Source organism: Neoarius graeffei, chromosome 9 (assembly GCF_027579695.1).
Source record: "Neoarius graeffei isolate fNeoGra1 chromosome 9, fNeoGra1.pri, whole genome shotgun sequence".
Classification (NCBI taxonomy): domain Eukaryota; kingdom Metazoa; phylum Chordata; class Actinopteri; order Siluriformes; family Ariidae; genus Neoarius; species Neoarius graeffei.
In genome coordinates this window covers 67167235-67183363 of record NC_083577.1, presented here as the reverse complement: position 1 = coordinate 67183363, position 16129 = coordinate 67167235, and the positions used below count along the sequence as shown (strand labels likewise).

General features: G+C 41.7%; 1 protein-coding gene across 1 annotated transcript in view; it reads right to left on the bottom strand.

Annotated features, from left to right (window-relative positions):
- Positions 1-7146: 7146 nt before the first annotated feature.
- marco (macrophage receptor with collagenous structure) overlaps positions 7147-16129 on the bottom strand; it is a 44038-nt gene continuing 35055 nt past the window's right edge. The window contains exons 16-22 of the mRNA XM_060930136.1: positions 12628-12723; positions 12501-12536; positions 12350-12394; positions 12229-12264; positions 9171-9254; positions 8838-8999; positions 7147-8521 (exon numbers count right to left, since the gene is read on the bottom strand). Of these exons, the coding sequence (XP_060786119.1) occupies positions 8391-8521; positions 8838-8999; positions 9171-9254; positions 12229-12264; positions 12350-12394; positions 12501-12536; positions 12628-12723 (590 nt within the window). The 3' untranslated portion in view covers positions 7147-8390. The remainder of the gene's footprint in view (positions 8522-8837; positions 9000-9170; positions 9255-12228; positions 12265-12349; positions 12395-12500; positions 12537-12627; positions 12724-16129) is intronic.

Genomic DNA, 16129 nt, shown 5'->3' with positions numbered 1-16129 from the left:
TTTTTGTTTCACTTCAGAATTATGTGCTACTCTGTGTTGGTCAATCACATAAAATCTCAATAAAAAACTTTTAAGTTTGTGGTTGTAAGGTGGAAAAATGTGAAAAAGTTCAAGGGGTATGAATACTTTTGCAAGGCACTGTAAAATCAATAGCATAATAATGATAATCATAAATGTAGTTTAGATATACAGTGGGGCAGAATATGAGGATAGGAGAACATTTGTTATGATAAGATATGGATGTATATATATTCTCACATCTCTCTATCATATTCTTTCTAACTTGCAATCTTCTGTAAAATATAATTTATATATAATAGCCTGGACTTGCCCTGTAGCAATGGAGTGAAGGAATTACTACAACAATTCAATATGTACATCTTTAGCATTCTTATTGTTTCTGTAACTAGTGCAACTTGTGCTATATCCTTAAAGGCATAGATCATTCATTAAACCAAACTGAATTGCAGAAATCATAATGCACAATCAAAATCCAAATCAGTTCTTATGCTTATGTATGAGGAGATTTCCACACACATATCCAGGTTGCCTGAAAGGCGACAACACTCAAAATAACAAAGTGTTTTTTTTTCTCTGAATGCACACCTAAACAATTTACGTGGCATTTACAAATGCTTTTACCCAAAGTGACCCACAAGTGAGACGTACTGCATTACAAGTCAAAGCAGGTGTGCTGGAGCACAGAAAACTCTCAAATCAGTCAAGCTAGATCTATCTATCTATCTATCTATCTATCTATCTATCTATCTATCTATCTATCTATCTATCTATCTATCTATCTATCTATCTATTGCATGCTTTAGGGTGAATGTAGGTACACTGGGGCATGAAGTAAATTGGCACAGTTTAACATAGCAGCATTTATTTTCTGGCTTATAAATGAAAGTCTGAACTGATGTTATATGTCGTGCTCATATAATTTTAGAGATTCATATTCATTCATTATATTGATATGATGTTATATTTTTAAACCCTGTGTTGTGCTGCTACTGAAATAATAATAATAATAATAATAATAATAATAATAATAATAATAATAATAATAATGTTACTTACCTTTCAGTGGTGGGATTTTGTACTTAATCGATTCATACTAAAGATTGGTTATGAAGATTGGCTATAAATTTGAAAATATGAACTATCATTGAATATTGAATATTAATATACATAATTTAATTTCACACATACAGCAAATAGTGAACACCCCGAAGATTTCAGAAATGTAGCATGTTTTGGGCATTTGTTTTTATTAAAGGCAAAAAAGCTTAGACAATGTGGAAATTCAAAAATGGAATTCACTTGACCTTATCCCAAGTCTATTATGTAAGTAAGTAAGTAAGTAAGTAAGTAAGTAAATAAATAAATAAATAAATAAACAGCCACTAGGTGGCAGACTAGACTAAAGTTCCAAAAGGAGTCTGCTATTTGGCCAGTGTGTGGTTCCTTTGGTTAAAAAGAAGAAGACTTTATTTGTCACATGCACACAGTGAAATTCATCCTCTGCATTTAACCCATCTGAAGCAGTGAAAACACACGCACACAGAGCAGTGGGCAGCCATACTACAGTGCCCAGGGAGCAGTTGGGGGTTAGGTACCCTGCTTAAGGGCACTTCAGCCCAAGGCTGCCCTATATTAATCTAACCACATGTCTTTGAACTGTGGGGGAAACCGGAGCACCCGGAGGAAACCCATGCAGACACAGGGAGAACATGCAAACTCCACACAGAAAGGCCCCCCCCCGTCAGCCGCTGGGCTCGAACCCAGAACCTTCTTGCTGTGAGGCGATAGTGCTAACCACTATACCACCATGCCGCCCAGCAGTATTGAGCCTGGACTTTGGTTTTAATGTTGACATCAGGCACTTTTGAACCAAATACATTTTTTAACAGTTCTTAGAACTGTTGGAGGAAGTTTCCCCTTTTTATGCTTGTCCACACTGCAGGAACTGAGGTGGGGTTTACATTAGACCATATCAGCGGATCATCAGATTAACGTTTTTAAAACGATTAGCGTGCACACAGCAACGCCAATACATGATTCGCGTGCACACAGCAACGCCAATACACGGATACGCTCGGCTCCGCAGGCATCCTGCGGTCCAAATCACTCCGCCCTGAACAGCGAGTGCCCTCTGGAGGGTGCGCACTCCGGCCTTGCGCAGCTCACAGAGCGCGCGAGTGAAGCGCACGAGCAGTGATTCGGGACTGAGCCGCTGTGTGTGTGATCCCAGTGCATATTGGGCATGCGCGTCACTTACCACTTGCAAGTGGAAGGATGGCAAGCCTAAAGACAATCTTAACTACACAATGGGCAGTATTTGCATCAGTATTTGCAGTATTTTCATACTTTTATACTCTTTAATGAAAGGTGATACAAGGCGGAAGTCCGCGCCGTTTTTCAGCAGTCACGTCACATGACCAACACCAGCGAATCAGGCAGGTGGATGTCACAGTGACGTTGTCCAATGACGACGCCAGCTAGAGCTCAGCACAGCGTATCCGCGTATTCTGAATGTTTACACAGCACCGGACCAGACACGATCTGGATTGAATACGTGGACGCTGGTGGATTCCCGTTTCCCAGCGTTTCCAGGCGTTTTAATGTAAATGGACAGTGCATCTGCGAAGAAAACGAGACAGATACGGTCTAATGTAAACTTGGCCTGAGAACTATCATAGTCTTTAGAAAGCTGTTTTGACGGACTTTTTTATCTCCTACTTCAGAGTTGGTACTGTCTGAGCACAAGAGGAACCATAGGTGACCTAAATGTACTGTGATTGGTCCAGACATAAGTATACGTTGGCTGATTGGTTGAACGTGAGTCAGTGTCGCAAAGGCAACCTCCATTTTTAAAAATCTGTGTAAAATGTTAGTCCTGCAAGTAACATGCTCTTAACATTAGTGTTAAAAACCCCCAAAGCAAAACAAACAAACAAACAAACAAACAAACAAACAAACAAACCTGGACAAATTGACTGACAGTGAAGTCCAGGCTTTATTGAGTGTATATGCAATGGAGAAAATACAGTGCGATTTTGACGCGTCTAAGTGAAGTATAAAAATCTTCGTTAGCATTTTCTGCTGTCACAAGCCGGCTTACATTACTTCAGTGTTCCTGCTGGAGGTGCAAATGCAAACAGAAAAAAAAAGTCGTTGAAGGGACTGTAGGTGGGAAGGGAGCTCCCAGGTGGGTAGTTCCTCTCAGTAAGTTTCTAGAACTATTTGGTCTGAAAGCACCTACTGTGAACTCATCTCATCTCATTATCTCCAGCCGCTATATCCTGTCCTACAGGGTCGCAGGCAAGCTGGAGCCTATCCCAGCTGACTACGGGCGAAAGGCGGGGTACACCCTGGATAAGTCGCCAGGTCATCACAGGGCTGACACATAGACACAGACAACCATTCACACTCACATTCACACCTACGGTCAATTTAGAGTCACCAGTTAACCTAACCTGCATGTCTTTGGACTGTGGGGGAAACCGGAGCACCCGGAGGAAACCCACGCGGACATGGGGAGAACATGCAAACTCCGCACAGAAAGGCCCTCGCCGACCACGGGGCTCGAACCCGGACCTTCTTGCTGTGAGGCGACAGCGCTAACCACTACACCACCGTGCCGCCCACCTACTGTGAACTAAAAAAGTAAAGTGTACTGGCTTCTTCGGCTGAAATCAATGTTTTTCATGCCGCACACTGAATACACTTTGGAGTAAACTCCGGAATTCAAGCTGAATCATATTAAAAAAAAAATCAAAATAGTTGAGAGAAGCCATGCTTTTTTCTGTCTTCACATTCTGCTTTTGTGGTCAGGTCTTTTGATTACAAGTGCAATCAGCTGAGCTACATACATCAGCAGTGCTGCCATCTTGGAAAGGTTTGAGGCTGAAGTCAGGTTGCGGTCATAAAAATGAATTGAGATTTACTGGAACAAAGAAGGTGCATTGTGCAGCTCAAGGACATAAGAATTGCCAATGTGTAAACAACAACAACAAAGAGACATGATTCATGGATGATTTGTATAAAGGCTTAAATGCAGGGTTTAAGACCGGATGGCTAGCTAATTAATTATAAAGCCATTGTAATCATTATTTGATATCCCTGGTTCTGTGGTAATAATATTTGTCCAACAAAATTCAGTTTTTGTTTTTTTCATCTTTAGTAACTGCCTTATCTGGGTCAGTGTTGTTGTTGGGCACAAAGCAGGAATCCACCCTAAATGGGAAGCCAGTTCATAGCAGGGCACCATGTGGACATACACAATCATTCACACCCAATAGCAATTAGGTTAGCCAACCCAGAACTTGGATATCCACACACAACTCCACACAGACAGTCGTCCAGACTCAGGATCAAATCATCAGCCCTGGAACTGAGACATGACAAGGTTACCTGTTGTACTACAACAAAAATTCAACCTAAAATGAAGGGCTTTTAATTAATCAGGAGTGTGTTTCCTAATAACGGTGTCTCTTGGCATATTATGAAGACATAAAAGGTATACCTTACTAAATTTGTTTACATTTTGACATGTTTCTCAAACTATCCCTTAAAGCTGCAGTACTTAGCCCATATAAAGTTTTTTCCCCCCTCATATTTGCTAAAAATGTCATTATGTCCTGACAGTAGTACATGAGACAGGATCCTCTGGATCCACCTAGTTCTCCTGATGCTATTTGCAAGAATCCACCGCACCCGAATCAAAACAACCAATCAGAGCCTGGAGGAGTGTCTGCTGGCGTGTCAGTCACTGCTTGTGCATACAACCTTCCTCCCCCACACAGGAACTCACTCATGAACGCCTGAAAGGATTCAAAATCTATGCTGATTTTCTGCTGGACAGGTAATTACCCCTGTTTGATTTATGTTTGATTTTCAAAATACTACTACTACTACTACTACAACTAATAATAATAATGGCGGCATGGTGGTGCAAAAGTGGTCAAAGTGTCAAATCCCTTGAGGTCCTATTGAATGTTGTGTCCACTGGTGCTTGATATCACTGGCTTCTGAGTGAAACACACAGTCACCTATAGCATGGCATGGAACACTAATGCAATTCAGTTATTTTTTGAAATCTGATTTCGAATGTGGATATGCTACGTCCCACATGTCAGTCCATAAACACTATCTATATACTGGACTGTAACTGGCATAAATTAAACAAAAGAACCCAAACTTTTCTGTTAACAGTTGGTCATTTTATTGTTGCTTTTTGTCAAATCAGTATTTTGCATTTCATCATCTTCTTCTGCCAGATTTTCTGCATCACAAAAGTGCTGGGGGTGCCATGGTGGTGTAGTGGTTAGCACTGTCGCCTTACAGCAAGAAGGTTCTGGGTTTGAGCCCAGTGGCTGAAGGGGGCCTTTCTGTGTGGAGTTTGCAGTTCTCCCCGTGTCTGTGTGGGTTTCCTCCGGGTGCTCCGGTCTCCCCCACAGTCCAAAGACATGCAGGTTAGGTTAATTGGTGGCTCAAAATTGACCCTAAGTGTGAATGTGAGTGTGAATGGTTGTTTGTCTCTATGTGTCAGCCCTGTGATGACCTGGTGACTTGTCCAGGGTGTACCCCACCTCTCACCCATAGTCAGCTGGGATAGGCTCCAGCTTGCCTGTGTGACCCTGCGCAGGATAAGCGGTGATGGATGGATAATAATAATAATAGGGCGGCACGGTGGTGTAGTGGTTAGCACTGTTGCCTCACAGCAAGAAGATCCGGGTTCGAGCCCCGTGGCTGGTGAGGGCCTTTCTGTGTGGAGTTTGCATGTTCTCCCCGTGTCCGCGTGGGTTTCCTCCAGGTGCTCCGGTTTCCCCCACAGTCCAAAGACATGCAGGTTAGGTTAACTGGTGACTCTAAATTGACCGTAGGGGTGAATGTGAGTGTGAATGGTTGTCTGTGTCTATGTGTCAGCCCTGTGATGACCTGGCGACTTGTCCAGGGTGTACCCCGCCTCTCGCCCATAGTCAGCTGGGATAGGCTCCAGCTTGCCTGCGACCCTGAAGAACAGGATAAAGCGGCTAGAGATAATGAGATGAGATAATAATAATAACCACAAAGCCAAGATGGTAATGGTGATAAGGCTATTGTTTTATTTTACAGTTGCTGAAAATATCTTTGTGAAATGCCCAGTCAGTCATATCAGTTTTGTGTTTATTCTTAGAAGATATTTATGTGTGCCTGTGCTCTCACAGCTACATCTTCTTATAAGCAGTTTACTGTTTATATAGCATTATACACTACAGTTTCTGTTATCAAAATCCTTCAGTTGCTGTGGTTGCTAGGCTGTATTTGCACAGCAGCTTCCTCTACGGGGAGGGGCTTTGGAGGCAGGGCTCAAGCACAGCAAAGAAGCAGGTGGAGGGACCTGGAAGTTGTACTCTTTCAAATTTTCAAGTTAAGTCCACTCTCTTCTGAATTCTATTGACTGCAGCTTTAAAATCAAACAAAACCAAAAAAATATACTCCTTTATACTGACAGATAATATCCATACAAGACATGTTCGAGTGTTCATTTATTCATATTTGTACCCGTATACTGCATACAAATCCATCCATCATCTGTAGCTGCTTATCCTGTTCTACAGGGTCACAGGCAACCTGGAGCTTATCCCAGCTGACTATGGGCAAGAGGTGGGGTACACCCTGGACAAGTCACTCTGGGTGCTCCGGTTTCCCCCACAGTCCAAAGACATGCAGGTTAGGTTAACTGGTGACTCTAAATTGACCGTAGGTGTGAATGTGAGTGTGAATGGTTGTCTGTGTCTATGTGTCAGCCCTGTGATGACCTGGCGACTTGTCCAGGGTGTACCCCGCCTTTCGCCCGTAGTCAGCTGGGATAGGCTCCAGCTTGCCTGCGACCCTGTAGAAGGATAAAGCGGCTAGAGATAATGAGATGAGATATTTTTATGTGACATGCTTTTGTTTGCTTTTATTCACTGAGAAACGTGATCTTTTTAGACAGCAAGAATCGTGCTGCTATGGCAACGGACATTGTTTACTAGTATATGCTTCGGTACTGCATATGCATTATCTAGCCAAGTGAGATTTTAACTTCATAAAAGTGAAGTCTTTCGATTCACGGATTTTGTTGCCAGTAAAAATCACATGGTTACAGAATTTCTAATTAGATTTTTAGAATTAGAAGCCTTTATTTGTCACATATACATTACAGCACAGTGAAATTCTTCCTCTGCTTTTAACCAAGCTGAAACAGTGAACACGCACACAAACTGAAAGAGAGAGCAGTGGTGCCTGGGGATTTTTTTTTTTAGAATTAGAAGCCTTTATTTGAATGTTCTGTGTAACAAAGTTAAATGGCAAGACATCCAATTACATCCCAGGCGCATATTCAGTTTCAGAGCAAATGACTGCATCGTTCTGGATAAGAGCCTCACCAGAGGCTCTTATCTAGAACGATGTACAACATACCCAAAGCAGCTTGGGCACTGGGGGTTAGGTGCCTTGCTCAAGGGCACTTCAGCCATTCCTGTTTGTTCAGGAAATTGAACCAGCAGCCTTTTGGTCCCAAAGTTGTTTCTCTAACTATTAGGCCATGGCTTCCCTTTTAAAAAAAAATTCACATTACTTTGTGTTACATACTTTGTGGTGTGACCTTGTGTGTTGCAAAAGTAGAATATAAATTAAACAAGCAAACAAACAAATTGACCCCAAGAAATGTGTTGATCCTTGTTGTAATAATGTCATGGTTAATGCACAAATCCAGACAGGAAGCCAGACAGACAGATCTTATTTAAGTTTTTATAGGTTTCTGTCCAGGGCGGCACGGTGGTGTAGTGGTTAGCACTGTCGCCTCACAGCAAGAAGGTCCGGGTTCGAGCCCCGTGGCCAGCGAGGGCCTTTCTGTGCGGAGTTTGCATGTTCTCCCCGTGCCCGCGTGGGTTTCCTCCGGGTGCTCCGGTTTCCCCCACAGTCCAATGACATGCAGGTTAGGTTAACTGGTGACTCTAAATTGACCGTAGGTGTGAATGAGAGTGTGAATGGTTGTTTGTGTCTATGTGTCAACCCTGTGATGACCTGGCGACTTGTCCAGGGTGTACCCCGCCTTTCGCCCGTAGTCAGCTGGGATAGGCTCCAGCTTGCCTGTGACCCTGTAGAACAGGATAAAGCGGCTAGAGATAATGAGATGAGATGAGGTTCCTGTCCAAATAAGAACGAGAGGTTAGAGGAGTAGGGAAAGATGGAGAAAGACAAAGACTGTCACCATGTTATCTTTAAATCTTCAATATGCATTACTGTATTGTAAGTGTGATTATTTAAAAACAAACAAAAACATTATATACACTCAGTCTGAATTGCATGTGTGTGTGTAATGGGGGGGGGATTATGGGTTGGGGGCAGTTTATTGTGGCCATTCAGGAACAGGTTATTCCAGCATCCTCACTGTGTTGGCAGTTATGCACTCCCATGCCTCCATGTCGACAATCAAATATGCTGGCCTCTGTTCCTGTACACTGTAATCCATCCAGCCAAATCTGACCTGTTCCTGAAATACATCATGCGCAGCAGCGTGTTTAGACGAAGGTTTTGGGTGAGGATGTTAGGTATAGAATTTTGAAAACCAAATCTTTTTTAATAAGCTTACTAGAAACAGTATGCTGTCATAACATGTTGCACTATCCCTGAAAATCTCCTTTGCTGCTAATTTTTCCAGAAAAAAATAAATGTAACAGATAATACTGGATTTCTATGCATCACATGCTTTGGATGTTGTTAATCTGATGTTGAACTGATTTTGAACTTGCGAGAGTAAAAAAATAAGCATACGTTAATGCTTTATAAAAGAAGCTGTAGTGACTCACCTGCTGGCGCTGTGAAAACACGTGTAGCTCGCTGGAAACCCAACATTCTACACAACACGTTGCCATCCAGAGTGTCAAAGTTGTCATCACACACTGTGCCCCACTGGGAGTTATACAGTACCTCTACTCTGCCTGAATTAGAAGAGCCAATCAAGCGCACCTCTAATGGGACAAACACAGGACAGACACAAATTAAATACTCTGCAGATGATAGAAACAATCAAGTGGCTGGACACACACACACACACACACACACACACACACACACACACACACACACACACACACACTATTTCTATATTGCAATAATAAATCCTTTAGAAGTATAGTTACTTTGACTAACTCCTTCTTCTCCCTTATCTCCTTTAGGACCTGTGAATCCTCGTTCTCCCTTTTGCCCCTTTTGACCCAGAGAACCTGGAGGATAGAAATATAGCCAGATAAACACACAAGACTAAAAAACATCAATGTTTGCTGTGACGACCCTTTGCTTAAAAAAAATAGCAGTCTCACGTACAGTTAGTGTAGTTTGATAAAGAAATGAGCTGTAGGTTTTACTGAGCTTCTGACAGAATCGCCCACGGTTCTTCTGGACACTTTGTCACACTTCCTTCTTAATTTTGCAGCAAAACCCAGTAGGCTTCATTATATTTTCTTTTTGAATCTGAAACGTGGTCTGTTGTGTAATATGCTGCTTTCTTTACTGAGATACAAACATTTTTTCTGTAACATTACATTTTGTGCTGGAAAACTAATGTTTGGAAATCTAAAGTGTTATTGTACTGATTCCACAAAGTAGAAGCCATAAAATAAAAGTCACTCAATCTATAAAAAATAATAGTCTAAAAAAAGCAATTCATGAGGATATATATCCATCCACCCATTATCTGTAGTCACTTATCCTGTGCAGGGTCATGGGCAAACTGGAGCCTATCCCAGCTGACTATGGCTGAGAGGTGGGGTACACCTTGGACAAGTCGCCAGGTCATTGCAGGGCTGACACAGAGACAACCAACCATTCACACTCATGATCAATTTAGAGCCACCAATTAGCCTAACCTGCATGTCTTTGGACTGTGAGGGAAACCAGAGCACCCGGAGGAAACCCACACAGACACAGGGAGAACATGCAAACTCCACACAGAAAGGCTCCTGTCGGCCACTGGGCTCAAATCCAGAACCTTCTTGCTGTGAGGCGACAGTGCTAACCACTACACCACCATGCCTCCCCTATATATATAGTTATATACATACAGACACAAGTGTTTTACTGGGAAATATGCCACTCATATTTTTCATACGAGCTACATCCAGGCCATGGAGAACAAAAACCGTGGCATAAATCTCTATATGTCACTCATGAGGAGATAGATGAATTGTTTTGATAAATTTGGGTACTTTTTGTTCGTGAATGTGTCTATATAATAAAAATAACATCACATGTTGGCTTGAAGATATGAAGTTAATCTTCTTGTGTTGAAAAACTCACATTTTTCATATGAAATACATTGCGGATCTGAGTGACATATTTCCTGATATTTCACTCTGATGACATCATTCCCAGTGTTTTTTTTTTCCGCTGACTTGACATAAGTTGTCAAAAAAGTTAAAAATTAAGTTTTTTTAAAAATTAACTTTTGTGTGCGCGCGCATGTGTCCATGTAATATACACATTAATGTAATGTAATATACACATTACACGGTGGTGCGAAGATATGAAGTTTATCTCCAAAAGGTGAAATATATATACAGTGGGGCAAAAAAGTATTTAGTCAGTCACCAATTGTGCAAGTTCTCCCACTTAAAAAGATGAGAGGCCTGTAATTTTCATCATAGGTATACCTCAACTATGAGAGACAAAATGAGAAAAAAAAATCCAGAAAATCACATTGTCTGATTTTTAAAGAATTTATTTGCAAATTATGGTGGAAAATAAGTATTTGGTCAATAACAGAAGTTCATCTCAATACTTTGTTATATTCCCTTTGTTGGCAATGACAGAGGTCAAACGTTTTCTGTAAGTCTTCACAAGGTTTTCACACACTGTTGCTGGTATTTTGGCCCATTCCTCCATGCAGATCTCCTCTAGAGCAATGATGTTTTGGGGCTGTCGCTGGGCAACACGGACTTTCAACTCCCTCCAAAGATTTTCTATGGGGTTGAGATCTGGAGACTGGCTAGGCCACTCCAGGACCTTGAAATGCTTCTTACGAAGCCACTCCTTCGTTGCCCGGGCGGTGTGTTTGGGATCATTGTCATGCTGAAAGACCCAGCCACGTTTCATCTTCAATGCCCTTGCTGATGGAAGGAGGTTTTCACTCAAAATCTCACGATACATGGCCCCATTCATTCTTTCCTTTACACGGATCAGTCGTCCTGGTCCCTTTGCAGAAAAACAGCTCCAAAGCATGATGTTTCCACCCCCATGCTTCACAGTAGGTATGGTGTTCTTTGGATGCAACTCAGCATTCTTTCTCCTCCAAACACGACAAGTTGAGTTTTTACCAAAAAGTTCTATTTTGGTTTCATCTGACCATATGACATTCTCCCAATCCTCTTCTGGATCATCCAAGTGCTCTCTAGCAAACTTCAAATGGGCCTGGACATGTACTGGCTTAAGCAGGGGGACACGTCTGGCACTGCAGGATTTGAGTCCCTGGCGGCGTAGTGTGTTACTGATGGTAGCCTTTGTTACTTTGGTCCCAGCTCTCTGCAGGTCATTCACTAGGTCCCCCCGTGTGGTTCTGGGATTTTTGCTCATTGTTCTTGTGATCATTTTGACCCCACGGGGTGAGATCTTGCGTGGAGCCCCAGATCGAGGGAGATTATCAGTGGTCTTGTATGTCTTCCATTTTCTAATAATTGCTCCCACAGTTGATTTCTTCACACCAAGCTGCTTACCTATTGCAGATTCAGTCTTCCCAGCCTGGTGCAGGTCTACAATTTTGTTTCTAGTGTCCTTTGACAGCTCTTTGGTCTTGGCCATAGTGGAGTTTGGAGTGTGACTGTTTGAGGTTGTGGACAGGTGTCTTTTATACTGATAACGAGTTCAAACAGGTGCCATTAATGCAGGTAACGAGTGGAGGACAGAGGAGCCTCTTAAAGAAGAAGTTACAGGTCTGTGAGAGCCAGAAATCTTGCTTGTTTGTAGGTGACCAAATACTTATTTTACCGAGGAATTTACCAATTAATTCATTAAAAATCCTACAATGTGATTTCCTGGATTCTTTCCCCCCATTCTGTCTCTCATAGTTGAAGTGTACCTATGATGAAAATTAAAATTACAGGCCTCTCTCATCTTTTTAAGTGGGAGAACTTGCACAATTGGTGGCTGACTAAATACTTTTTTGCCCCAGTGTGTGTGTGTATACAAAGATAGTTCTACACTTACCTTTATCACCCTTTTGTCCATGTAAACCAGGAGAGCCTACAAGATTGTGTGAGAGAGACTCGTAAGTAGTTCCTGACCATGCATCATGAAACTGAATAAATATTGCTATCAGTGGACTCACCAGTGTCTCCTTTATTGCCCTGTGCCCCTTTATATCCAGATAAACCTGCATATTATGTATACTTTAACTATACATTCATGATCATATTATAATTATATAGTACATACAGCAAATATCTGTAACATAATAATCAGTTCATTGTTTGATTTACCAGGCGATCCTCTGTCTCCCTTTGGCCCTGGAACACCTGGAGTACAGATTATGAAATTTTATCACAATATACAATTTCCTCTTACACTATGTTTTGATCCAGTCATAGCCAGTGTGGCTCTCCTTACCTACAGTGCGTTGTCCCTGGTCTCCCTTCTGTCCAGCTGAACCCTTCTGTCCAGGGGGCCCTTGCAGCCCATCTGGGCCCTTTGGTCCAACAGATCCTGACAGTCCATGAAAAAGTTCACATTAACTGAGACTTCAGTTAGTACCAGATTAATTCAATGGGACTGGTGGTGAGTTTAAATAGAAATCATGAATTTTTGCATTCAAAAGGCAAAGGAGAATACACAAATGTTTGCCCATCATGTCGTTATACCACTGCTGCGACGCAAAAGTAAGGATACGAGCTAGCAGCAAATCAAGTCAAGAATTAGTCAGTGCACTGTAGAGAAAGAAGCCTTTGTCACATGTACACTAGAGCACAGTGAAATTCCTCCTCTGCATTTAATCCATGTGAAGCAGTGAACACACGCACATGTGCATACACGTGAGCAATGAGCACACACACATATCTAGAGCAGTGGGCAGCTATGCTACAGAGCATTCGGGGAGCAGTTGGGGGTTAGGTGCCTTGCTCAAGGGCATTTCAGCCATGGATATAGAGGGAGGGGAAAGTGCTATTCCTTCATCCCCCACACGTTTTTCCTATTGGGTAAATTCAAAATACTGTTCTTCATTTAGCATAGAAGTCACTCAACTTTTTGATACTACTCTTTCTTGAGAGTTTGGTCACAGCATGACATGTTTAAGCACACAGTGAACAAGTGGCAGAGCAATGGTCTGCGCAGTGGCACTAGTGTGTCCAATGATGTATAGTGCATAACCAGCTGTTGCAGTTTCTGAAACCCAACTTCTCAATAATAATGGGTAGACTGGATATATTTTTGTCTTGCTTGTGAACAACTTTTTCTTTGAGTCGATCAATGAGAAAAACAACTGAATTTTGCCTATACACTTAACTTAATGAGTCCCAGTTAGTTTCATTCTGTTTGATCTGGAGAGTTCCATCATTTTACTGCATGCACTAGTAGTGTTTGGCTAAATGATCAGAACAAAAAGTAAGTTAGTCTTTGAGAGATAAGGAGGTCACCTGTCAAGGTATTACCAACAGGTGTCACAGAATTCACAGTGTGTCTGTGCATTATGTCACGAAGGCCTGTTCACCATTGCATCATGTGAACTGAGAACCACTGTGTCAGCTCATTTTCATTAGCTCATCTGGATGTAGGCCAGGCTGGATGAGCTTATGTGGTCACATGTCGTCCGTCTGTCGTTATCGTCCGTTTACAATTTACAAAAATTGCTACTCCTCCTACAGGATTGATTGGATTTCAATCAAACTCACAATGTTCCCCAAGTGGGTGTGGATAAAAGTTGTCAAGATAGTGGCGCCACCGGTCATATTTTTGATTTTATTGGTGTCTGAAAGTTTTGGGTGACTCAAATTAAACGCTACTCTTTGTAAACTGCTGGGACATTTTCACTGAAACTCACCCAGAAGACTCTAAAGACATACCAATAAGAGTTGTTCACCAAGTGGCGCCAGAGGGGTCACATGCAATTTCACGAAAATCGCTCCTCCTCCTACAGGAGTGATCAGATTTTGATCAAACTCATATGGAATGTTCCCCAAGTTGGTATGTATAAAAGTTGTCAAGACAGTGGTGCCAACTGTCATACTCAAAATTTTATAGGTGTTTGAAAATTTTGGGTGACTCGTCACACCAAACACTACTGAAAAAGAAAGAAAGCACAACTTTATTCATCATACACTTATGAAATTCCTCTCTGCATTTAACCCATCTGAAGCAGTGAACACACACATGCACACACACGTGAGCAATGAGCACACACACACATACCCAGAGCAGTGGGCAGCCATGTTTGTAAGATTTTCACTGAAACTTACACAGAAGACTCTAAAGACATATTCCAACAAGAATTGTGCACCAGGTGGTGCCACCTGCCATGGATGCAGCGACACAGGGGTCATATGCAATTTCACAAAAATTGCTACTCTTCCCATGGGATTGATTGGATTTCAAACTCACACACAACAACAGTGGCCAGGATGAGCTACAGCCTCATTGAGGCTATTTTTATTAAACTGCACACCACATGAATTTATCAGCCTGTACCACTAGTAAAGGCACTTACTCTTCCTAGGGCAGAGCAGCTGAGCCTTCTATCTATTTCTGTTCCTGCTGGGACATCGCAGCAATGGAGCTTATCTTTCTTAGGGGCTCTGTAGTGGTGTCTACTGTATGTTTCTCTCTCATGCACACCACAGGAATGATAATGTACATAGTCAGTAGTATTTACATAGCCTGCAAACTTCATGCATTGCTATTGGCATTATACTGCAGCTAAGACAATGCTCTGTGCTCATCAAAGAGGCTTAATCCAAGAAGATGGGAAAGGTCAATGTTTCACAAGTTAAGGCTCAGTCCCACAATACCGATACCTAAAACTACAACTATTACGATAACTATAAATAAATGGGTCCCCTGCAGTTTATGTAGTTGGTGGTCACACCAGACCGATAATGATACCTATAGCCCAGGCCTGGGTTTATTGGTATCATGGAGATTGCTTCTGGAGTGATTTTTCTACACATGGAGCTGATCTGAGAAAAAACATCTGACCAATCAGGCAATTGTTTACATGTGACATTGTCCGAGCACATACTATTTTTCCTGGGCATCTTTGTCCTTATTGCATCATGAAGTGATGGAATACGGATTCATGGAAAATTTTATATATCAAATTTTCTGCTCCAGACTGGAACTATTCAGGTGTAGGTATAGTCATAGTTGTAGTGACAGGGATAGTTATAGTTATTGGTGTTGTGGGATTAGGCCCTTATGAATATAAGATTTTATACAGTGGTGCTTGAAAGTTTGTGAACCCTTTAGAATTTTCTATATTTCTGCATAAATATGACCTAAAACATCATCAGATTTTCACACAAGTCCTAAAAGTAGATAAAGAGAACCCAGTTAAACAAATGAGACAAAAATATTATACTTGATCATTTATTTATTGAGGAAAATTATCCAATATTATATCTGTGAGTGGCAAAAGTATATGAACCTCTAGGATTAGCAGTTAATTTGAAGGTGAAATTAGAGTCAGGTGTTTTCAATCAATGGGATGACAATCAGGTGTGAGTGGGCACCCTGTTTATTTAAAGAACAAGGATCTATCAAAGTCTGATCTTCACAACATGTGTTTGTGGAAGTGTATCATGGCACGAACAAAGGAGATTTCTGAGGACCTCAGAAAAGGCGTTGTTGATGCTCATCAGGCTGGAAAAGGTTACAAAACCATCTCTAAAGAGTTTGGACTGCACCAATCTAGAGTCAGACACATTGTGTACTAATGGAGGAAATTCAAGACCATTGTTACCCTCCCCAGGAGTGGTTGACCAACAAAAATCACTCCAAGAGCAAGGCATGTAATAGTCAGCGAGGTGACAAAGGACCTCAGGGTGACTTCTAAGCAAATTAGTGAAGGCCTCTCTCACATTGGCTAATGTTCCTGAATCCACCATCAGGAGAACACTGA